Source organism: Pyxicephalus adspersus, chromosome 2, assembly GCF_032062135.1.
Source record: "Pyxicephalus adspersus chromosome 2, UCB_Pads_2.0, whole genome shotgun sequence".
Classification (NCBI taxonomy): Eukaryota; Metazoa; Chordata; class Amphibia; order Anura; family Pyxicephalidae; genus Pyxicephalus; species Pyxicephalus adspersus.
In genome coordinates this window covers 52286892-52312086 of record NC_092859.1, presented here as the reverse complement: position 1 = coordinate 52312086, position 25195 = coordinate 52286892, and the positions used below count along the sequence as shown (strand labels likewise).

At 37.7% G+C, this 25195-nt stretch overlaps 1 protein-coding gene across 3 annotated transcripts in view; it reads right to left on the bottom strand.

Annotated features, from left to right (window-relative positions):
• LOC140323580 (A disintegrin and metalloproteinase with thrombospondin motifs 2-like) overlaps positions 1-25195 on the bottom strand; it is a 355904-nt gene that overhangs the window by 69252 nt on the left and 261457 nt on the right. For all 3 annotated transcript variants that reach the window (XM_072400782.1, XM_072400783.1, XM_072400780.1), the window contains 2 exons: positions 14302-14509; positions 5800-5929 (listed from right to left, as the gene is read on the bottom strand). In XM_072400782.1, the coding sequence (XP_072256883.1) occupies positions 5800-5929; positions 14302-14509 (338 nt within the window). The remainder of the gene's footprint in view (positions 1-5799; positions 5930-14301; positions 14510-25195) is intronic.

Here is a 25195-nt window from a genome sequence, read left to right as displayed (position 1 = left end):
ATGTGTGGCTAACATCCCCTAAAATTTCATCCCCATGGTATCATTAGAACATAAAAAAACTCTGCCCATCAAAATGAAATTGGGATTAAGGTACTGGAAGGGTACAGTCATGTGTAACTAAGCAGCGTGTTTTGATGGGCAGAGTTTTTTATGCTGTAATGATGCCAGGGCGATGAATGTTTGGGGGTATTAGCCACAAGTGTCCCCCACCTGCACATATAATTTTGTTTACCTGCACCTCTCTGTTCCAGAGAAATTAGGGTTTAAGGAAGGGAAACGGACAGATAAGTGTAACAGGGCAGGGGTTTTTGATGGGCAGAGTATTTTTGTGTTCTAATGATGCCATGCTTACTCAACTCTTACACTTTCTGTACACTGTCTTTCTTTAGTCAACTATACACCAATTTTGAACAACTTTGTGTTGGTCAGGGATCCCCCCCGCCACACTCTGTGACACCACTCTCCTCTTGATGAATGCCAAAAAAGTTCAAAATAAAAAATAAAAACAGTGTGGTGCTTCCCCCCCATTTTTTTTTAAACCAAGTTTTTAATGGGCTTTGGGCCTTTTTGGATAGGATTGGGCAGCATGCATGTGTGCCACCTCTCCTATCCATAAAATCTTCTGGAATCTGGGTTTCCCAAAAAGGTGGGGGGCAAAAAGCATTTAGCACCCTTACCTTTTGACAAAAAACAGACGGGTACCTGTCCACAGCAATGGCAAACATCATCTGTACTACATACATAGAATATATTTTATTGAAATAGTATTTATGTACAAAAGTGTGTTACATTTATATAAATGTTTCTGATTAGCCTAAAGCTAACCAAACAAAAAAAAAACGCACACCCCTTTAACTTTGCAGATCCCTCCTTGATCCCTCTGCAAGTTTCCCAAGGTCCCGTATCATCCTGGTATTCTCCTTCCATCAAGCATTTAATTAATATACAAAGTCAGCAGCCAGCAATAGCCTACAATAATTCTTTATTACACACATGATATATCAACCCCGTTGTGCTAATTGTCACATGATTTAACTAGTGAGTATAAAATAGTGTTTTTAAAATCACCAAAACTCTAACGGGATCAAATACTTATTACTTATAAGGGTTTCCTCCTGAACCTCCCTAGCCTCATTGATTTTGAGCAGGTAAGCCTTACTCCAAGCCCTTGTTCTCTTGTTACTAATCTCTACCAAGTCTGAGAAGGCATTTGACATGGTGAATTGGGATTTTTTGACAGCCACACACAAACACATTGGGCCTGATTTAATAAAGCCCCCAAGGCTGAAGAGCTCCCCCCCCCCCTCAAAAAAAACATGCCTCCATGCAGTCAATTTTACCCCCTGTGTACGTTCTGTTATCTGTGTAAAACCCAATAATCCTCACTGAGAGAATTGTTCAGGGGTTGCTGTAGAATATGTATGCTGGCTAACTTTGGAGTCCTTTTTCCCCAAAATGAAAGGTGTGAAAGAGGAGGTTAATCCTCTTAAATTCATATGAGGCAAAGAAAAAGCAGAAGAGTCTGTAAAAAATAAATAATGGGGAATATCATATAAATCATATCATATATTAGGTCTTATAATATTACCACCCTTCTTAAAAGATTGGATACATAATACCTTCATTTACACTAAAACTTGGATTTTTACATTTGCCCTCCCATCAATCCCTTCCAGCCCATTTACACACAACATAAAAAGCTGTTGCCCAAAAGTGCCAAAACTATTCCTCTTCTATTTTTCAAGTAGTTAATGTGGCATAGAGTGCATAGGAGTTACTTTGTTAATACCCACTACTTACTTTTTCTTCTTCTATGGGGTAACCCAGATTTTCAGCCTAGTTGCACTTCTGCAACACTTCAATGTTGTAATGAGGAAGATATCACCATTGTCAGGGACCTCCCTGATCCCAGAATAGGAAAAAACTTACGCTGCAGGAACCTGGAAAATTCAGAGTACCTTTCTCCAGCCCTTACTTCAACTGAAAGCTTACGCAACGTCCATCCTTACGGCACTTAGTCCCAATGATTGGTCCAATCCTCTAGACACGATGCTAAACTCTCTCCCTTGCTATACAAAGGTGATTTTACTGTATTATAAATGTATTTATAAAACTCTATCTTGTGGCAAAGTCGGACGTTCTTGCTTACCGAAATTGTAAGCGAAAATGACCAGTGTAAATTCGCCAAACGAGATCGAATTAAAAAAAAAAAGATTGCGGGCTGTGCTGATCAATGAATGCAGCTCCAGCTGCATTCATTGATCAGCTTAGCGTGTGATCCCCGGCACCAGAGGTTGAATGGGGACAAGTCTCCCCATTAAAAGCCTCTAGTGCTCTCTGATTGGCTGAGGAAAGCCGGGAATCGCACACAGGATTCCCAGGGCCGCATGAATGAATGCAGCCCTGAGAATCCACTGCAATCCCAGGGCACTAGATGAACTCCATTGAGAGTTCATCTGCAGTTCAGTTTCCAAGGTCACCAGGCTGATAAGTAAAGCCCAGTGACGGTGGGAACTTTGTGGTCTCAGCTGATTGGACGCACGCAAGCATTTGAGTCTATTGTGCAATTACTTTTTAGCCCCTAAAATGAAGTTATTGTGTAAAAAAAACCTTTAGTTCCTCACATTTGTATGCAATTCTTGTTGTTCAACCCACTGAATTAAAGCTGAAAGTCTGCCGTTCAACTGCATCTGAGTTGTTTCATTTAAAAATAATTGTGGTAATATACAGAACCAAAATTAGAAAAAGTTGTGTCCAAATATTTATGGATCTAACTGTACATTCTGTGTATAAATAGATGCATTGAGCATTTTTAAAACAATTTATTAAACATCCCTATCTACTTCCTAAGGAAGTCTATTCCCCAAGAGTTATTAATATTATTAATATTTTTAATAATAAACTTTATACAGCACCCACATATTATGGAGGGCTAAACATTAAATTAATTGACAGACAAATACAGACAGTGACACAGGAGGAGAGGACCCTGCCCCGAAGAGCTTACAATCTGGAAGGTGGGGGAAGTAACACACATTAAGAATTCCCCCTTTTATTTTCTCAAACTAATGTGAATAATTTGAAGCAAGTGCTCTACAAGAACCATTTAAATATTTATGTCGGGTGATCCTAAACCCTTAACACCTCATAACGACCTCATAACCCCCATAAACCCTCCCCTAAATGCCTTATCTCAATGAAGAAAATATTCAGGTTAGTTATTACTTCTTCATAGATGAGCTCCTTCATGCCTCCCATCAGTTTAGTTATCCTTCTCTGCACTTTGTCCAGTTTCACAAAATCCTTTGTGAACCTGTGCCCAAAACTGGAGTGCATATTCCAGATAGTATGACATAATAAAAGAAAGTATTTTACTTGATTTAGAAATTGCAGCTTGTTATTGCATACTATTACAAAGTCTGTGATCTACCAAACACTCAGATACCTCTCCATTTTGACTGCCCAAAATGTTTTCTCCTTAGACTGTATGAAACATGCATGTTGTTAGCCCCAAATGTGTAACTTTGTATTCATTAATATTAAAAGTCATTTGCCACTTGGCTGCACAATCATACTGTTCCATCAAGCTCCGCCTGTAGGTTAGAGACATCTTGTAGGGGGTTTATTCTATTACATAATTTAGTGTCCTCTGCAAACCCAGAAGGGGTCCCTAACTATTTAATACCCTATATAATTTAAATATGTTAAAAAGGTTGATATGTTAAGGGTCCCAACATTGAACTCTGGCCTGCACTATTGCTAACCATTTAGAGTATGAATCATTTTTATGGCCCTTAGCCCAGTTCTTTATCCATTAACAAATTAAAATATCTAAACCTTTGTACCTTAAATTACATATTAAACATCTGTGGGATAGCACATCAAATGCTACTCCATTGTCTAAATGTTTGCTTACTTCCTCAAAAAAAGAGAGATTTGTTAGACAACTTTAGCCCTTCTTGAATACATGGTATCACCTAAAATATTATTTTCTAGCACAAACTCTTCATCCTACTCTCTTTCAAACTATAGCTTGTAAGTTTACAGTTACTTGGTAAAGACTTTGCTCCCTTGGATAGGGATATCACCAAGGACCTGATTTATTAAAGTTCTCCAAGGCTAGAGAAGATACATTTTTATTAGTGAACCTGAGTGATCCAACAAACCTTAAATGAATCTGGTCCAGGATTGAAAACATTTGCTAAAAAATAGCAAATTACATTTAAGAAATCTATTCCAGTTTTGCTGGATCACCCAGGTTCACTGATGAAAGTGTATCTTCTACACTTCTTCTACAGATCTATTTTGTTTCATTTGGACACCAGCCTGGTGGTAATGAGGAGTAACAAACCTACAGCACACTCATCTCTTTTGATTAGGTATATTTTGGGTATTGTTTGTATTATAAATTTTAATTGAGAGCTGTTTACATGCATTGAACAGCATTTACTTGTAAAGTTTATTACAGAATTTGGCATGATCTGAGGGCTGAGAAGCAGAGACACGTTTTTTTGGGTTTTTTTTATCATCCAAAAAACAACTGGCAGCTTTATTGAAGGTGTGGAAATATTACAAAGATTGGTATAGTGTGGTTGATTGTAGAAGCTTTTCAAAACATGGCTGGTATGTAAGGCAGCAGTAGCAACCTTTTTTTTTTTCGGTGCATTCCAGTTGTGAAATTAGCCCAAGAAGGAACATTTGACGAGGTCTTCAATGGCCCTGCTTTACTGTTGTAAATTGTTTGTAATGTTGTATGTACAAAAGATTTTCCAATGCTTAAGTGATGTTTGTAATATTGATGAGTTTCACCTACTTGGCTTAGCCCTGTCAGTTATATGAGATGTAAACAGCACAGGGTGTGTATCTGGCTCCTAGGACACTTAGAAAACCATAAACTTTTAATGAGATGACGTTTTTGCAAATGTTTTGATTGATTTTCCCAGCTTACCAACCCAAATGTGACAGGGACATTTACACCGACTGACTGGGACACTTTATATTATTATGTAAGATTATGCTTATTATTTTTTTTTAAACACTATTGAGTATAATAGAGACTATAGTGGGTAACAATAAATTAACAGTTCATACCTATGCAATAGAAATATTGGACAAAACAAGTACAAAATAAGCATAAATAAAGTATAAAAACCACAACAATAAAGGTACATGCTTTCATGGAACAATTACAGCAGAGACATAAAAGAGAGAGGAGGATTTTGCCTATGCTAATTCACAATCTAGAGAAAAGAGGGTGGAACAACTGGAAAGGGTCTCAACAGTCACAATGGCAACAAAAACTCTGCTCTTCATTGCTGCACACCCTCATCCATGCATACAACAGCTAGATGCGTTGCTGAGACTGGTGGGAGGATAAGGTCCTTAGCTTGCCTCTAGACTTGGTTAGCACTGCCCCCTACTGTGGATCTGCATATAGGGCCTGACTGCTCCATCTTCACAGATTCTGCTGGGCTTGGCCCCACCCATGTGACAGATTTCAGACATACTCATGCACTACTCAATATCAATATAATGTCAGCACTGAAACGAGAGGAGGTCTGTAATGAGAGGAGGTTTGTCATTTTGAGCGCATGCATTGAGGTGGAAACAATGCAGCAGATCAGTGTTATCTTCGAATATAGAAAAATACATGGAAACAGAGTTAAAGTGCTGAATGTAACTTGTACATACTGTATATGCTGTTATATCACTGCCTAACATGACAGTCATCAATCAGATTTAGGCATTCTTCCCAAAATCAGTACTCAAAAGTTTATAAATATAAAGGATGAGACTTACTGGTACAAGATGAGAGTTTGCAAATTCGTATAGTTTCTGGTTTTTCACCACTACAGCTCACTGTTGTATTGTCATTTGCACCACAAAGAACTTGCCTTTCTTGGGTTCCATTGCCACAGGTCACAGAACACTGAAAAGGATATAATATCAATACTAGTCATTTACACCTGCATGTAGTTATTAGGAACATTCTTCTGTGGTAACAATTGTGAAATCAAGTGCTATACTTCTTTTCAGCATAAAAAGAGGGATACAGTGTTTGCCAATGTAGTATACTCTGCTACTCCTAATTAGGGCAATTTAATAAAAAATAGATTATATTAGGGTATATAGTATTTGCAAAGACCACCTACTGCTAACTAGGTAAATCAAGTTTTAAAAAATACTAAACTTTTCCCTCACGTTTGTTTGCTAGTAGGTTAATTTTAACGTGCAGATATATAAGGCTGTTAGAGGCCCTTTCTTCATCCCCCCCCCCCTTTTTTTTCCCTAACGTTTGTTAGTAGGTTGATTTTCACATGCAGATATATAAGGCCATTTGAAGCCCTTTCTCCCCCCCCCCCTTTTATTTTTAGCCACAATTGTTAGTAGGTTGTTATTCACGCACAGATATACAAGGCCATTAGAGGTCCTTTCTTCATAAAAAGGAAATGTTATATTTTTTTCTCTTAGAAGACTTTGTATTATAAGTGTATTGTGTTTTATTTTTTTGTATGGTATGGTTTTGTAATTTAGTTGTATATATAAGCAAAATTTAAAAAAAATTAAATAATCAAAAAATACTAAACTTACAGCAATTACTTATAGTTACATACAGAATTTTTTCCCCATTGTTGGTAATTACATGTTTCCAGTTGTTGTCATAGTGTGACTGTTCACTAAGTAAGATCAAACAATTAATCTAAGTTACACACATGCATTATCCTAAACTCTTGTTAATAAAAATTGCCAGTTTTTTTCATTATTTGGCTATCAAAGTGTGGACTCTTGATTGTGCAAGTGTGAAAATGTCATCATTGGGTTTATTGTAAGCAATGGAAGTAGGCCTAATGAAAGACCAGCGGCCACTAGTGGTTCCTTGACAAACCCACTTGGGTCTGAATCCAAAATTTATCAAACAATGGGCTGCAGCAGGAGTGAGATCAGTGCCACTACTAAACACAGCACTACTAGTGGTAGCAGACAGAAAGTGTTCTTGGTATGCATGTTTTCGCATAGTAGCAAGAGTCAGACTCTTACCATCACCACTTGTGGACTGGATAGCTCATTTACCATCTCAGCCACAGCAGGGAGATGAAGATAGTGAATGTAGTACATTACTCTGGAGCCAAAGTACTTCTGCTTACTCCACAACACTCATAATCACTCCCTTTAAAGACACAAGTACTCAATCCCCTCTTCAGTTTTCAGACAGTATTTCTGTCTCTCAGGAAATCAAAAGAAGCAGTTTGTGTATATCATAAGAAACAAGAGCTGATGATGAAGAGGAGCTGCAAAATGATGCAGAACATAGATCCAATCCGGAAGAGCAACAAGAGAGAAATGCAAAGCATGCAAGTATTTACAGGAGCACTGTTGTGATTTGATGTCTTGATTCTGCAGATGCTTCTGCGATGATGATGGTAGGGGTGGTGGTGCTAATGGTGGTAGTGGTGGTGGTAATTGTACTTCCAGTGGTGGTAGAGTACCACTGAAAACCATGTTTTAGAAAAAGCAGGTGTCAAGGACATTGGCCAAGGACATACAAAGCAGACATACCTTACTTTTTGTAAGTTTTTTGCCTTTGTGGTTGTGATTGTAGTCCCGAAGTCATTTGTGGCTAACAGATCTATTTTGTTTCATTTGGACACCATGCTGGTGGCCATAGAGGGTTAACAAATCTACAGCACACTCACCTCTTTTGAATAGTTTTTTTTGTGTATTGTTTGTATTATAACATTTGATTGAGAGCTGTTTAGGTGCATTGTGTTAAAAAAAATAATAGCATTTACTTGGAAAGCTTTTTACAGAATTTGGAAGCAGGTAGGGGCTGGGAGGCACAGGCTCTTTTTTTAAAGAAATAGTTTTACAGTCCAAAAAGAACTGGCAACCATCTTTTTGTTTATTTGAAAGTGTGGAAATATATTACAAAGATTGCTATAGTATGCTTGATTGTAGAAGCTTTTCAGTAGAAAGCTTGTATGTAAGACAACAATAGACCTGTGATGGTTTCTTTTTCATGGTGTATTCCAATTGTGAAATTAGTTCACAAGAACTAGACAAGCAGCACTTTTTACACATTGGCACTTGTTTGGCATTCTCTGGGTCAGGGTAAAACAAGAAATATAATAGTGTTCTGGACAAGACATGGGGTGGTGGACATAAAAAAAGATACTGATAAAAAAAAAACACCCAAAGACAAACACAAGTTTTTGAAGGACAAGTTTGCAGGTTTCTGCCCATTGAAGCTGAAGATAACTCTGACTTTTACACAACCCTGAGAGCATTGTGTCATGGGGCTTTAGTTCACTATTGATACCATGAATAAGTATTTTTTATGGTTGCTTTTATTGATGCTTCTTTTGCTGTGTGCAACATATGTGAATACATGGTATGCCTTGAGCAACCAGGCACACATTGTTCAACATCTTGTCTTGTCAACATCTTCTCGCAGCCTGCTGCATGGTAAATTTCTCACATCACTGGATGTTCACTCCTATGGAGAGATGGAGCTAGGGGTGCAGACCACGCAGCAGGCTAAATCTGGCCTTTTCATACAAATGAGTGAAAAACCTTTAGAGGTCAGAATACAGTCTTTTATCTGAAGGGAAATAAATTCAAACCCCAACATCAGTGGCTCATGACTAAGACCCCATTGGGGATAATATAATCTGTAATCATGAATTAACATATAGGTAGGAAAGTTCTTCTTAAACATTCTTCGCCATACCTCATGACCAAGGGCAATAATTGAGAAGTCAAGATACATAAGCCCAGAAGTCAAGATACATAAGTCAGCAAGTATCAGGCGAGGCAGAAGAAAATCTAAATACCTCTACTGGCCAATGACCCCAGTGAGGATCTTAAAATTCATCTCCTGTGCTTTGCATGTGAGAGAAAGTTTATGAGTTAAAATATAGACTTTACTCTAATCTGATTCAGGGATAGGGCCACTCAGTTGTGGTTCCCAACATCAAAAAAACAGAGGGGGGCGAGACTATTTTATTGAAGGAACATGCTATTGTCTGCACCTGCCCTGATAAGAAGTGGAAGTAGATGATAAAGGGGGAACCTGATCATTTTGGAGAACTGTTCGATGCGCTGTAGAAGCCTCCCATGATAGGATGTCCAGTCTATATATCTGGAAGGAAAGGTGGATTGTCAAACAAAGGAATCCTAGGACCCTGTTTAGGTGATAATTTCCCACAGAAAATCTAATTGAAGAAGGAATGGGCTACCTATGAAAAAGATCTAAAATCTATGGGTGAGAGAGAAACCTCCCACAGGACCCAGCCTTTTTGTTCCCAGTTATGAAACCAATTCACCAAACATACAAATACCGAAACATGGTTGTATGCTAACATGTCTGGCGCTTCAGATCCACCTCTTTTTTAAGGTTGTGTTAAATACCAAATGGCAATGCAAGGGTGTCTAGCATTCCAAAAGAAATGTTCGAAAAAGGTTATGTAATTTGTCAGATGAGGCAAAGTAGATGGCAAAATTGTGTGAAAAAGGTACAGGAACTGTGGTAGGACATTCATTTTATGTGTAATAATCCTGGCAAACCAAGCAAAAGTCATCGTTTGAAATCAGAGTGGAGTTTTTGAAGCATTGGAGGGTAATTAGAAGTAAACAGTTTGGTGGGGTTGAATGGTATATGGACTCACACATATTTAATACATAGAGACCGATTTATCAAAGCTCTACAGGCTGGAGATTATATACTTTCACCAGTGAACCTGGGTGATCCAGCAAATCTGAAATAGGTCTGGTCCAGGATTCAAAAAACATTTCCTTACAAATATCAAAGGACTTTTAAGAAATCTATTCCAGGTTTGTTTTATCACCCAGCTTCACTGATGAAAGTGTATCCTCTACAGCCTTGGAGATCTTTAATAAATCAGCCCCATAGTTGGAAAGTAGAAGAGTAGAAGAGCATAGGGATGTTGGGTAGGAGATTGAAACATTGAAACTATGTTTCAATGTTCAATGTTCAAATTCTTTCAGCATAGAGGGGACTGAGGGGACTGAGATGCGTGCGAGGAGATCATCTGCAAAGCGTGAAATTTTTTAGTGGACCTTTAACCTCCAGACCTTGGATATCTGGTTTGAAACGCAGAGCTATTGCTAGATGTTCTATTTCAATACCATATAGAAGTGATGAAAGGAGGACAACCCTGCCTAGGTGTCCAACAAAGACCCAATTGTCCTTACTGGAGCCTTAGGAGATAGAGACAATACACGGAATCATGCATGGGCCCAGGCGAATGTGAAGTAAAGCTGAATAGATGAAAGGCCAATTGACCATATTAAATGCTTTTTCCACATCCATAGATAGAAGGCACATAGGGATTTTCTTTGTTTTAGCATGGTAATATACTAAAATTGTCTAAAGGGTGTTGTCTCTAGCTTCTCCTCCAATTATAAACCCTACCTTGTCATTATGCTTCAGTGTAGGCATATATATGGCGCAAGCAAATTTGAATTTACAATAATTAAGGATATTGGCCCAAAATTAGTACAGACAGTGTGGTCCTTTTCAGGTTTGGGGAGCACGGTAATGTGTGCCTCCAAACCTTGAATAGTGGTAAAGACCAAAGAAAAGATTCCGGTTAAAAAAGAAATAAGATTTTTGTCAAAAAAGAAATGTGTCACAGATCTGCCACAAGTATGAGGAAGTGGACGCTCTGTGCAATCTGCACGTTTGACGGAGGTATGAGCTGAGGCGCAGAGTCTAAGGAACCACCTGGCATTTACCAGAGCACCCCGCAAGGAGTGATGGACTTTGCTGCAGACGGTGCCCAGGTTGCGGCCCTCCGACACACCCGTGCAGACAGCAGCTGACTGCAGATGGAACTTAAGCGTAGTACCAAACAAATAGGGAACCTCGAAAACCAGAGCAGGACCAGAAAATACTGGAAATAGACACAGGCTGGAGCCTCTGGTAAACACACCTTATGCAAAAGCAAGTAGTGGCTGTATGAACACAGCTTATATAGTGAGGTTAACAGGCAGGCTGGGCCGGAACTGGATGAGCAGGTGCAGATGAATCAGCTGGAAAAGTCCAGCGACGCCTCTACCTCCAAGGCTGCTTTTGATTTGACTGCTGCTGATTTGACAAATACCTGGTGAACAACAAGTACCAGATCAGCTGTAGTGCTGATCTGTGACAAAAAGATTAGAAGCATGAATCGTGGGGTGAATCTATCAGGGCAAGGACTCTTGCGCTCAGGGGGATTTTTTAATGGCGAATTACACCTCTTTTGTCGTAAAAAGAAGATTCTAGTTTAGTGTTAATATCAGGGTCTAATTATTAGGTAGGTAGAGCTGTAATATAAGTGGTGGCAGCTTGCAGATGAAGTCCTCTTGCCAGCAATCTACCACATTTGTCTCCAAATTGATTAAAGTAATTTTTTTGGTGTGATCTTGGAAATTTTGGTATGATAGATTAATATAGGGAAGAAGGTGGGCTCTTGATGAGGTTGATTCCAAAAAAGTATCTGGGGAAATATTCTGCTTATGCAGGGGATTTTAACTGTTTTTAATTCCTCCTACTGTGTGAGAAGTGGGGAATGATCAGAAAAATGATTCTTGAGGAACTTAGGGATTAAGTCTACCACCACCTGGGCACCAAATATTTAATATATTCATATTCTAAATATAAATTCAAATATTTTATTATTCAACAGGATAGGGTCATTACATTTCCAGGTCTACTCTTTAGCCGGGCCCAGAGGTAAATGAAAGGAGATAGTGACTGAAGAGTGGTCAGCCCAAGGACAGTGATTAATGAAGGCTTTGGAGTGCCACACAATGTCATAGAGGCTCAATAAAATGTACTCAATGAACAAATATGAGTTATGAGGGTTAGATTGGAAAAAAAATCTTTATCTGAACCAGCAGGTGTGCCAGGTAACCAAAAGAAGCAGGTTGTGTAGTTGGGCCCTAAAAGAGTTTAGATTTGAATGAGATATGCTGGATTTCTAAGAGGAAGCATTGATCAAGGATCTAATGCAAATTTATTGTCTGGATTGGAGCTGTGGAGCTAAGTAGTATAATATAATAATCTAAGCAGCAAAGGATTGTGGAATTATGTGTCTGGAAATGTGTCTTTTGAAGAAGTAAGATCTATAGTTTAGCTTTATGCAGCCCATAGAGCAGCTGGGAATGTTTATTGGGGTTTTTGGACCACTTAACTTTGAGAGTGCAGACAGTTAGTGTTTGGTGGCTTGTAGTGCTGTGAGGCATTGGGAAGGCAAGAATTCTTGAACTGCTTATATTTGGTATAAGTGGGTCTCCTTGCCTATCCTATACCTCTGTAAGTATCAAATAGAGTTTTAGCACATTTATTAACCAAAACCACACATATGCATAATCAGTACTTCTTTCCATACCTTATTTAGGCTTCCAAACAGTTATACTTGTTTTTGGATTACCCTATCTCCTCTAAAATATTTGTGTCCAATCTATCAAGTTTACATGTACGTAATATATACCTGATTACTATCTATAGTATTATTACTATAGTCTATTGCAAAGTAATTTTGAGTATTTTTAAACTCCTCATTTTACCCTATACTATTACTCTTTATTATACTATACTAACACCAGCCCTCACTATATACTTTTCCCATAATACTCAAGTATTAGGAATTATTTATGGACTCACATATACATACTTATTCAGAGGGAGTATAGATGAGTAACCAACACTCCTTTATGGTTGCTCCACTAAACATCACTAACTATTAGTACGTGTAGGCACATACATATACTTATATTCTTATCAAGTAATCTATCTCTTTTTTGACCAATTGTTATATTATATTTTTGTTTATAGTATGCACATGGGTCTCCTCACTACCCCTGAAGAAGCCTTAATCATTGAATTGCGTTGTTTTAAGAGACCTTCCTTCTTGGTATGTTTAAATAATCTAAGTTAATGATACCAATAACTTTACGTCTAACTACATATAATATTCTGTTCACAAGGTAACTATGGTACAATTGTATGCATATTCTTTACTTTTGTTTGTTTTTGGTATAGTTTGAATTTTGTATTCACTATGTAGATATTGTTCTTAATTTGTGTAAATTATTACACATTAAAATTGCATTTTATGGCCAAAAAAAATTGCATTCCCTTTTAATGCATATTTACCTTAAGGGGATGGCACTATGACCCTAAGTGACCTTGATCTACCTCACTTTTTCCAGTCTCAATCTCTGCAGTCTATTCTTCATTTAATGCAAGGGAGTGCTAGCTTTAGAAATAGCCGCTTGGCATTGCATGCTATTATTAAGTCAATTATCTACCAAAACCCATAGATCCTTTTCCATTTTTGAATCCTTCAAATAAATTCCCCCTAGACAGTAACACTGTTGTTAGCCCCCAAATGCAAAACATTATGTTTATCAATTTTGAATGTCATTTGTCACTTGGGTGCCCAATCAAACAGTACATCCAGGTCTGCTTGTAGATTATAGACATCCTGTATGGACCTAATTCCATTACGTAGTTTGATGTCATCTGCAAACACAGAAATTGTACTTTTAATCCCAAACTCTATATCATTTATAAAGATGTTAAACAGTGAACCCTGGGGTACACTACTAATAGATCATTCATTCACATTCTCTGTGCGGTCTTTAAGCCAGTTCTCTATCCATTCAGATTGCATTTTCTAAATTTATAAACCCTAACTTGCACATTACCCGCCTGTGGATTACTGTGTCAAATTCTTTAGCAAAGTTCAAGTATACAAAATCAGCTGCTACTCCCCTGTCTGTTTACTTACTCCATTATAAAGAGAGATTATTTTGTTTGACAATTTCTTTCTTGAATCCATGTTGACTATCACTTATAATATTTTTTTTCAAGCAAAAACTCTTCAGTGTTGTTCTTTATCAAATTTTCTAGTAGTTTTCAACTATAGAAGGTAATCTTATAAGACTGTATTCACTTGTCAATGATTTTGATCCCTTTTTAAAGATATGTACCATGTTGGCCTTATGCTAGTTCATTGGTACCAGTCTCTAAAAATTAGAAAGAAAGGCTTTGAAATAACAGTTCTTTAAGGACATGTGTGTAACCAATCAGGTTCTGCTGCTTTGTCAACCTTTGCTATTGACCTATCATATCAATTATACTTTTGATATTGCTCAAACATATCAATTATAAGCCATTGTGATTTTTTTTACTAATATTATATTAAAAAAACTTTTTTGGATTTTGCCTTACTTTCTTTTGCAATTGGTTTTTAATTTTGAAGTTTTGCACATTTGAATAATTTTTGTACGTACCTCTGACCATGGGCTTATTCGCCACTGGGGAAGGCATGGTTGACGATTGCAGGGTTTTTTGGTTTCTGGGCGATTTTCACTGCAGTATTTACTATGTACAGTTCGATTGGTGCTGTCACTGAGAGGTTGAATACAACGAACTATGCGACTCTGGTAGCCATTTTTTCCACATGTTACTGTGCAGGGCTCCCAGTCTCCTGCAATCCATCTGTTATGGATTAAAAAAAAATCACAAGGCATTAAAAACAGACGAAATTACATTTTCATCACAATTATATGAGGAGTTTTCACATAAAAAGTTTCAGCACTTTATTTTCTTTGGAAAAGGTGAGGGTGGGATGAGTAGTAATTTGGTTGTGTCCGAGAGTGTCATGTGACTAGTTTGTCTAGCTAGCTGGCAGACCATGCAGTTTAGTATAAAGAGTTATCACACTGTGGTGAAGATGGCCGTGAAATGTATAAATTGCACCAAAGAGGAACAGCGTTCTGTCATTCACTTTTTGTATTGTTGCACAACAACGCCCACCCCAACACTGCAGCCCTCACATTCAAAACCCTCAGCCAATTAAAGTGGGATTTTATAGAACACTCAGCTTATAGTCTTGATTTGACGTTATATGATTTCCACCTTTTGGACCACTCAAAGAATCTTTAAAGGGAAGGGGATTTACATGTGAAAATGTTTTTTTTTTAATTCTTAATAGAGTTAAAAAAGTGTAAAAACTTTTTGAAGAACCCTTGTATATGTACACAAAGGGCCTGATTTATTAAAGATCTCCAAGACTGGAGAAGACTGACTATTTTGGTTGATTCAGTAAACCTAAATTGAAAAAATAATAGGAATGATAGAAATGATTTTATGAAAACCATTTCAGGTTTGATGGATAACCCAGGTTAACCCATGAAAATAGTATTTATACCTATATTAGAGTATGAATATCATAACAGATCAATTTTATTAAAGTGTAACTAAGTTTTGGGGAAAAAAAAAAGTGTAACTAAGAGGTAAGGGATGCACTGGGTGCACTTTGTATTATGAACCTATTAACAGTGCATTATTGCACACCTATTTTTGAATTGCCCTCTTCCAGGGAAGACAACAATGTTTATGTTATCTATGCAAAAGCTTATCTTTCTGCCTGGTACTTTGTCATATATAAGGTGGCCAGTGGTTTTATAAAGATGCTTTTTGTCAGCTTTTTTGCAATCCAGGATCCAAAGTAAAACAGAAAGAAAAGGGGTGTGTTCAAAGAGTCAATCAGATTCAGATTTACTGCATAGTGCTAACACTGTAAACACATTTTAGAGGGGTGTAGCACATGGATCAACAGCAGTTATACTGCTTAACCTCTGTGGACTTGTGCTCTCTGACTATTCTCTGTTTTAGACCTGTCTAGATTGCAAGACTAGTGCAACAAAAATACAGAGAAATAAGACAATTCACAGTTTTACAATTTACATTTTTTGGAATGTGAATGTAATTGTAGTTCTAAACATATCAGAAAGTAAAAGAGATGTCTGCAATTAAAGAAGAATGTCCATGACAATGTCTCCCTGTTAAATATCTGTTCTATTTTTTACCTACTAACAACTTAAACTGTTACATGTTTACTGTTAACAATGTTTTCACATTATACCAATAGATTAAAAACCCTGGTACAATTTGCTTCAACAGGGAAAAAAAATCCTTCCCGATTCCATAAAGCAATCAGATGTTCCCTGGATCAACAGTCTCTGTTATCTTTACTCCACATTTTCACAGACCTTACAGTGAAGAATCCCTTCCTTATCCGGAGCTTAAACTTCTTTTCCTCCAGACGCAGTGCCCTCTTGTTCTTTGTAACTGAGAAGTTAAATAATTTTGTCACCACCTCCATCCTGTTTTTGTCTCCATTTTGTAGCAGAACTTTCCATGGGAAATATATCAAGAAATCTGCTTTATTGTGGGGGGTGTGTGAACATCCTGTAGGACTAGTGGAGTTTTTCTTCTTTGTTAAAAAGAACAAAGGGAATGGTCACCTGGGGAGGTGTGAAGTGATTCCCAGGATATTAGGGCCATAAATTGTTTAGTGCCATCAATTCCTGAATAGTCTCTTATCACTCCAAACCTTTAACTACATTTTTGTACCACCTACTTTACTTTGTATAAATAACACCATATTTTCTGAATAAATCAGAACAGCAACCTAGTTCAAATTGGTGTCTGTTCTCTTACGATCGTAATAATAACTGCTTCATTAACCGTAATATTAACAGCTGACGTTTCTTTAAGAAATAGATAAATATTTCCTTGATAGTAACAGATAGGAGAATAGATTCAATTCAACTAATCTCTCCTTGTAGCCAAGCTCCTCCATTCTTTTTATTAATTTAGTTGCCCTTTTCTGCACTCTCTCCAATTCCACAATGTCTTTTTTGTGAACTGGTGCCCAAAACTGGACTGCATATTCCAGATGTGGTGTGACCAATGCTTTGTACAGGAGTAGGATTATGTCTCCATCTCTGCAGTCTATTCCTCTTTTAGTACAAGAAAGTACTTTGCTAGTTTTTTTTAAATTGCAGCTTGGCATTGCATGCTGTTAATAGGTCTATAAACTACCAGAACCCCTAGATCCTTTTCTATTTCTGACTCTTTAAATATGAAGCATGCTTGTTGTTAGCCCCCGAAGTGCATAACTTTACATTTATCTATATTAAATGTCATTTGCCACTTGGCTGCCCAATCAAACAGTACATTCAGGTCTGCTTGTAGGTTATAAACACCTTGTATGGACTTAACTGCATTACATAGTTTGCTGTCATCTGCAATCCTTCAAATAAATTCCCCCTAGACAGTAAGAAGCACTGTTGTTAGCCCCCAAATGCATAACTTTATGTTTATCAATTTTGAATGTCATTTGTCACTTGGGTGCCCAATCAAACAGTACATCCAGGTCTGCTTGTAGATTATTGACATCCTGTATGGACCTAATTCCATTACATAGTTTGGTGTCATCTGCAAACACAGAAATGGTACTTTTAATCCCAAACTCTATATCATTTATGAAGATGTTAAACAGTAAAGGTCCCAACAATGAACACTGGGGTACATCACTAATACCCTTAGACCATTCAGAGTATGAATTAATCACTACTCTCTGGATGTGGTCTTTAAGCCAGTTCGCTATCTTTTTACATATTGGCTTTTCTAAACCTATTGACCTTAACTTGCATTTTAACTGTCTGTGGGGTACTGTGTCAATTGCTTTAGCAAAGTCCAAGTACAATATATCAACTGCTATTCCACTGTCTACCTGTTTACTTACTTCTTCGTAAAAAGAGAGAAATTTTTTTTGACATAAATTTATTGGAGGTTGAATTGAGTTTCTGTTGGGTGACACTATATTTAATTATACTGTATATTGGTTCTATATAATAAATATTACATTTTTTCCTAGATAAACACCCCTACAAGACCTCAAAACATTGGTATTTACTTACTGTTAGAAACTCATAATTTTTTATGATATCATGCTTTTTGTACGTAACTGAAGGTGAAGGACATACACACACACACTTACTTAGTACTTACTTAGCTACTTGACATACTGGATTGAACCTTGCCTAATTTTATAGACAATCTTTCCTCACACCCAGTGTTTGAATGAACTTTTAACTTCCTGCTTCTCCTCTTGATTTTTGATGCCTTGCATTTTCTGTTTTCCAGAATATTGTTTCCTGCCAATATCTTGCCTTTGCATCACATCCTCTCCTACCACCAACACTTGTGGTAACCCACCAAGACAAATCTTCATTGTTCTCTGCCTCTAACATGATCTAGATCAGGGGTGTCAAACTCAAATACACAAAGGGCCAAAATTAAAAACTTACACAAAGTTGCGGACCAACCTTGAAATTTATTGAAAAAATTGAGGACATTTTTCCTTCTCATTAGATATAAACCATTTTCATATGGAAACAAAGAGGTTTTGCTTTACATTTAATCTGGAACAAGCTTATAACAGAGAAAGAGGCATGACATTTCCCTTTTAAATTTTATTTAGGAAAAAATCTTATGCCTCTTTTTCCATTTCTAGCCTTCAGAGTTAAATTTCAATAGTAACCTTTTCACACAGGCTAACAATAATATTAACAATATTCTTCTAAAAAAATCAAACCATTCAAGTCCATGCCTTGCAGTAGCAAGGAAAAGTACAGCTGTGGGGGAGTGTTGGAAATGCCAGACGTGGCCAATGCAGAGCTAAATCTTATGAGTGGCCCGCCGCTGAAACTCTCTCTTCATTGAAATAGGGCCGCTACCAAAATTCCCGGCATTATTTGCGTCTACAAAACAGTCCAATGGGAGGCCACGCATAGGCCTAAAGCCCGCTGGTCTATAGACACTAGCGATGCCAGCTATATCAATGCAGCCGCAGGCTAGCTGTGGTTCATATTTAGGATTGCTTTGGGGGCCAAAAGAAGGATGTAGAGTTTGACACCCCTGATCTAGATTGACTTTGGCTTGATCCCTGACTACGCTTCTGTCTTGCTCCTAATCTGTTACAACATTCCTACGTACAGAACCCAGCTTTTATCACTGCGGACATGCTTGTTGCTTCAATTACTAATGTCCGAGCCTGTTCCTAGATCGTGACAGCTGCTAATTTTTTATTCTACAGGTTGTCTAATTCTAGAAAATATACGTTTCAGGGGTAGGTCGTTTTTAAGCCAAAGATGCTGATTTAACATGTATGCTGAAAAAAGGTTAAGGAGAATAGTAATAAAATTTATCCACAAGTGAACAGATTATATTTGGACACAGGATAAAAGAACATGGGGTGCTTGTTTCACCTTTTTCTTTTTAATACAGTAGTTTATCAGAGATGTAGAGAAAGTCAAGAAAGATTCTAGCTTGTCAATAATTAGCTTGCTTACTACTTTACCTTCAACTACAACTTTTAGAGGAGAACGCTACCAATATCAGTGTTCTCCCCAGAACCCAGTAACCCCCAATGTTAGGCATGATTTAATAAATTTCTCCAAGGCTGGAGAGGATTTTATCAGTAAAGCTGGGTGATCTAGCAAACCTGGAATGGATTTCTTAAAAGTAATTTGATAATTATTTGCAAATGTTTTTAATCCTAGGCCAGATTCCTTTCAGGGTCCACATGATCACCCATATTCACTGATGAAAGTATATCATCTCCAGCCTTGGAGAGCTTTAATAAATCAGGCAAAATATGTCAGTGTTCTACCTACCCCCTATACTTTGTTCCAACTTTCTATTGCCTGGCTTGTTAGTATGTCCAATTTTTTAATCTTATTGTATTACGCTGCAACTGTCCAGTGCTGTGTACTTTGATCCAACTTTCTCCAACACTACTACTCCCTCGTAGAAGTGTAATAGTGTAATGAATGTAGTGTAACAAGTTAGGTTTAGTTACCATTAGCAGTAAGGACTGTGCCATTTAGCACTCCTGAGTGACTACTGGCAACTTCTAAGCACCTGTGATTGGTAACAGGCTGCAAGTGCTGGGCTTTTTCAGGCCTAGTAGTTTTTGAAGCAGCAGGGGATCCTGGTGAGAGGAAAGTAAGGGGGAAAATGCAACAAATGCAACATTACTGCCAGTTTGAATTCAGCCTAACTTCAGGTGTGACCTTTATCTAGGTAATGCAAAAGTTTTGTCAAAAAAATTTTTTTTCCACAAACTGAGCCCACGCTGGCTCAGCTTCCCTCTTCTCTCTGATGCTCACTATTGCGTCCAGCGCTGCCATTTTCTTCTTCCAGGTTCTTCCTCAAGTCACCCAAACTTGCACTCCTCAGGAGTGAGATCAGGTGATGTGATGTAAAAAAAAAAAAAAAAAAGTGACGATTTCACTGCGCATGCGTATAATATAGGAATGCCCCTGATAATGCATTCCCGAGGGAGCAGCCCACAGCCACCTGGGATATGTGATACAAATATCCCAGGAGGCTTTAAATTTCTCCTTCAGTCTTTATCACCATCTGTAAAGACAGAAGGGGAGGGGTTTTCTAAAAAGTAAAAAAAAAAACATTTTTCTAATAAATAAAAGGTGAAAAGTCACTCTTTATATGGTGTAGTATGGTGATGCTTAAGAGCATCCTGCAAGAAGGGGGAAGGCACAGCAGCCGGGAGCTCCAAGCACCAGAAAGGAGCTATGAATATTTAGATCTTCTATGTTTGAACGATAACAGGTACACCTTCTACCACCACTATTAGTGTTGATGTGAACAAAAAGTTTCTTATGCAAAAAAAAATTGTTAAATATTAAAGAAAAAACATTTGGAGAAAACATGCAGTTTCTCATGCATCATCATGTTATAAGCTTCAAAATGTGCATTTACACAACACTTTACCAGAGACTGCATGGCTACATCCAAATACAACTAAAACAGTCTTTTATTTGCAACTTTGAATTGTTTTGTTTAAAGGAAGAAATGTTGGTGTACTCATTGCGCACATCTACTGTTTCTGTAGAGTCTGCAGGAGTAATAGTTTAAATCAGGGGTCTCAAACTCAAATACACATAGGGACGAAAATAAAAACTTAGACCAAGTCACGGGCCAAACATGAAATTTATTGAAAAAAATTGAGGAAGTTTTTCCTTCTAAATAGATATAAAACATTTTCAAAGAGGTTTTGCTTAACATTCAATCTAGAACAAGCCTATAATAGAAAAAGAGGTCTAAGAATATTTTTTAAATTTTTTTTTAGGAAAAAATCTTATGCCTCTTTCTCTCTTTGCTAATGAATGTCAACAGAGGAGGGGGCGCTTGTATGTCTTGACTGACCACGGAAGATGCCTATAAAAATCCTGACCGCCTGCGCTAAACTTGAAGCACCTGTAACATTACCAGACTCCTGGCATATCTCAAGTGTAGCTGAGGGGGAGTGCTGGAAATTCCAGACGCGGAAAATGTGGGGCTAAATCTTATGAGTGGCTGAAAGTCCCTCTTCACTAAAATGACAAATGTATCACCATGTGATTCAAAATTGATCACAGAAAAGTGTTTCTTGGAAATAATCATACAAGCAACTGGAGATAAACGGAGGACATGTTAGGCAAGGAGAATATTTGTGCCCACTTTTGTCTATAGCTGTAACCATAGTAGTAAATGTTGGATCAGGATATTGTGTGGCAATAGGGTTACTGTGCCGAGGAACAAATTTAGATCATTCCACTGCATATTACTGCATATTACTGCTCTTCTCATGTATTCTTGTTTCTCCTTTTTGAGAATAATTGTTTTACTTTGCCAAAGAATGCAATATGAAATTGCTGCATTCATTTGGTTTCACATTGCATTCTCTGGCACAGTAAAAACAATTATTATAGCAATAGCCTAATGATAATTCCTGATAATAATAATCCTGATAATTCCTGATTATTGAGTTTACCTGCCAGTATAAACTCTGCGGGGTCCAGGCATAGATTGCTGTTCAATAGACACGAGTGATGTCACAACTACTATTCCCGGCATCACTTGTGTCTATAAGAATGCGAGGCCACGCATAGGCAAGAGAGGTCGTTGGTCTAGAGATGCAAGTGATGCCGGGAATTGTAGTAGCGGCATTGTACTCGTGTCTATAGAACAGCAGCTTAATATGAATTGCAGCTGACCTGCCGTTAATACGGGTTGCAGTAGCAGCGGGCCAGCTGCACTTCATGCACTTTAAGAATTCTATTGGGGACCAAAAAAAAAAGAGGTGCCGGGCCAGAGTTTGACACCCCTGGTTTACATCAAATATATAACTATATTACGTGCATAGAAGAAACAAAAAATTTATCACACTTATTGAGTGCAATTTAATACACAGGGTTTAAAAACAGACCCCGTACCAGAGGATACACAATTTGTGTATTACTTTGACAAAACTGACCTAGGGTCCTCCATTTTAAACCTCCCACCTGTTACAATGAAAACCAATTTTCAAATGATGTGCAAAACTTTAAAAGTATTGTTAAGTCTGAATCTATTCTCCCTTGAGAAGAGACGTTTAAGGGGGAATATGATCACCTTGTATAAATATATAAATGGTCCATCTAGAGAACTCTCTTCCCAATTATTCACTTCACAATTCACTTATTCACACAGATCATTACAAGGAAATGAGGGTACTCTTTATGTCCGGAGGAAAAGAAATTTATTCTCCAGATAAAAAAGGAAATCAATTTTTTCACCGGTTGGAGCAAATTAAACCAGGGTTTGTTTTATCTTCCTCTGCATCAACTATGTCTATAGGGTTTTTATCTGGGATATTTTTATTTCACGAGTGGTTGAACTTGATGGACTTTTCCATTTTTAACCTAACTGACTATGTAACTATGTAAGCCTAATAAAATGTTTTTTTGCCTTTCTCAAATATCATGCTGCAACAATTCCAACAACAAACTATTTTTGACAGTGAAAGCTCTAGTTTTCACCAAGGCACAAACACATAACACATACGCCCAGGAACTGTGTAAACAGTAATCCTAAATCACTATCAAAAGAAGCTATAGAACTTTTAGAACATCAGGGGTGGTTCTGTTGTCAGTGGAAATGCCCTAATTACAGAACTGTTCCTTCACTCACAAAATGCAGAAAAGTATCTATTTCAACAGGTAAAGGATCATCTAGCCTTTAAGTCCTGACTAAATCTGATGTGGGCTTTTCAATAGGGCTTGGGGTTTTCACACATGCTAAAACATTTTATGTCTAAAAATTTCTTTAAACACATGACATGTTTTCTGCAAACAGAAAACTTTAGAATAAAAGGATGGCAGGTTCAAACCTGTACATTGTGCAATATTTGGGCTACTGTTTTTCATATATAATTTTTAATCTATAAATTTTTTTTTTGTAAAATTTAAAAGATAAGACTGTAAGTTGGGCAAATAGATAAACATTATGTTTTACCTGGTTACTTTTTACATACAAACAGGCATTTATATTTTATAAATGGTCTTTTTTTTTTAAATAAAAAGCAAACATTTATATCACTATTATTTTTCTTTTGATACACAGATTGGCTGTACAGCAGCCTACTACCGGAGACACAGCTATACTCTGCTATATAGAGCCTTTTTGGATACATCATCTTGCCCATGCTTCCTGTCTTTCTGTCTGTCCTGAACTGGACCATCTAGACCTTGTTTCTTGGTGGGTGCCTGCCCTGACTTCTATTTTCCCAAATTTTCGCTAGAAGTCTACCTAGTACTTGAGTTCCTATATTTGAGCCCCCTGTTTGGCAGACTAAACTAGGGACTGGTGTCTCCCTCTTCCAGACAAAACCACAAACATAGACTTTTCAGCTTAAGGAGACCGGTACCCTGCTCTGGCTGATGTAACCACCTTTTTTGAGAAGTTAGCTTAGCTATACAATGATTCCTGACAATCTGCGACCACAAAAGCCGCACTTTGACACCTCCATCAGGGTCAAAGACCAGTGAAGGAAAAGGTTTGTGCTTTTTTGTCAAGTTAGTCAAGTTTTAGCCAAATTTTTATATATAGTAAAAAAAATAGTAATGGGTCCACCTTCCTGGACAACCAAGTTCACTTGGCCACCCAGAATAACCTCAAGAGCTCAAACTGAAAAGACCCCCATTTCTCAGAGGTTCCTGCAGACCCCTCAGTCCAAGCATCAACAGTTTCCAGACCACCTTAAATACCAAATCCCCTGGATTACCCTGAACCCATGCAGCTGGGGCTTACCAGACCCTCTCTGTCAAGGGAAGAATGCTAGATATGTCTCCAGACAAACCTGTTCTCATATTGTGGGGATACTGGCCACCTCCTACAAAACTGTCAAATCAATCCTTTGGATAAGACAGAGGGAGGCTCTTTTTCTTTTGCCCCTGTCCTTGCTGTGCCCACTGCCCACGTCTCACTGTCTCTGCAAAGCCCCGAAGGAACCGTTGAGGCTCAAGCAAAACTTGAAGGGCTTGCACCTGGTTTTTGGATGCCTCTCTCTCCCATTGATTAAATTTACCACTCAGTCCAAAGAGTCAACCCTTCTCACTGCGTGTACCAGGAATGGTAAAGCTTTCTGATTATTCCACTGGAGAGCCACCTAAGAGGTAATCTTTTTAGCAAGTCAAGCACAAAAGCAAGGAATACTGAATATACATATTGTGGATGTACAGGTTGATTTATGTAAACTGTCCGGTCTGTGCCCTTGTGAACATCTTGTCTCCTCCCTTCCACACCAGGTTCGGATGGGAGTGACCTGATAAGAAGAAAATTATGGCTGCTATGCCCTAAGAAAGAAAGCAACTAGTAATACACAAAATATAATCTCATACTGCTATATTGTAAAAAAGTTTTTTTACATTATAATGTAACAAGGAGGTTTGGTCAAAATGAGCTAGCAATGGTCATGTAACGATTTGATTGGTTAAGATCAGTGTATAATTGGTACCCCCACATATCATAGAATTAGGTGCTGACGCTGATATTTTCTGGATATACTTAAAGAAATGCTAGCTTCTCCCTGTCTGACTGTTCCCAGTTAGAAAATGGGCACTCCCTGGAGAAAACCAATAGTGTGATCTCGCTGATGGAACTGTTGCTGTTTTGGAGCATTGTACGCATCCAATAAAGATAAGTAATAACTTTTTATTAAAATTGCCTGGGTGTTTTGTGTCGTTCTTTAACCCTTCCTGACAATTGTAGTACCACAAATACCTCCCCCTTGTAACACTATGGCTTGCTGATGGTTTTTTTTTATAAAATCTTAGGCTATAGGCAGGCATTCAGCTTCCTCCACTTACAATGCAGGCTTATTAGTATTTTATTGTCAGGGAGAATGTCACTATCTTTGAAAACATCTTGGATCTGTATATTCAATCACCCCTACACATAACTCAGCATTTAATCCTTGCTGGGTGATCCTAGCCCTACAACAAGGGA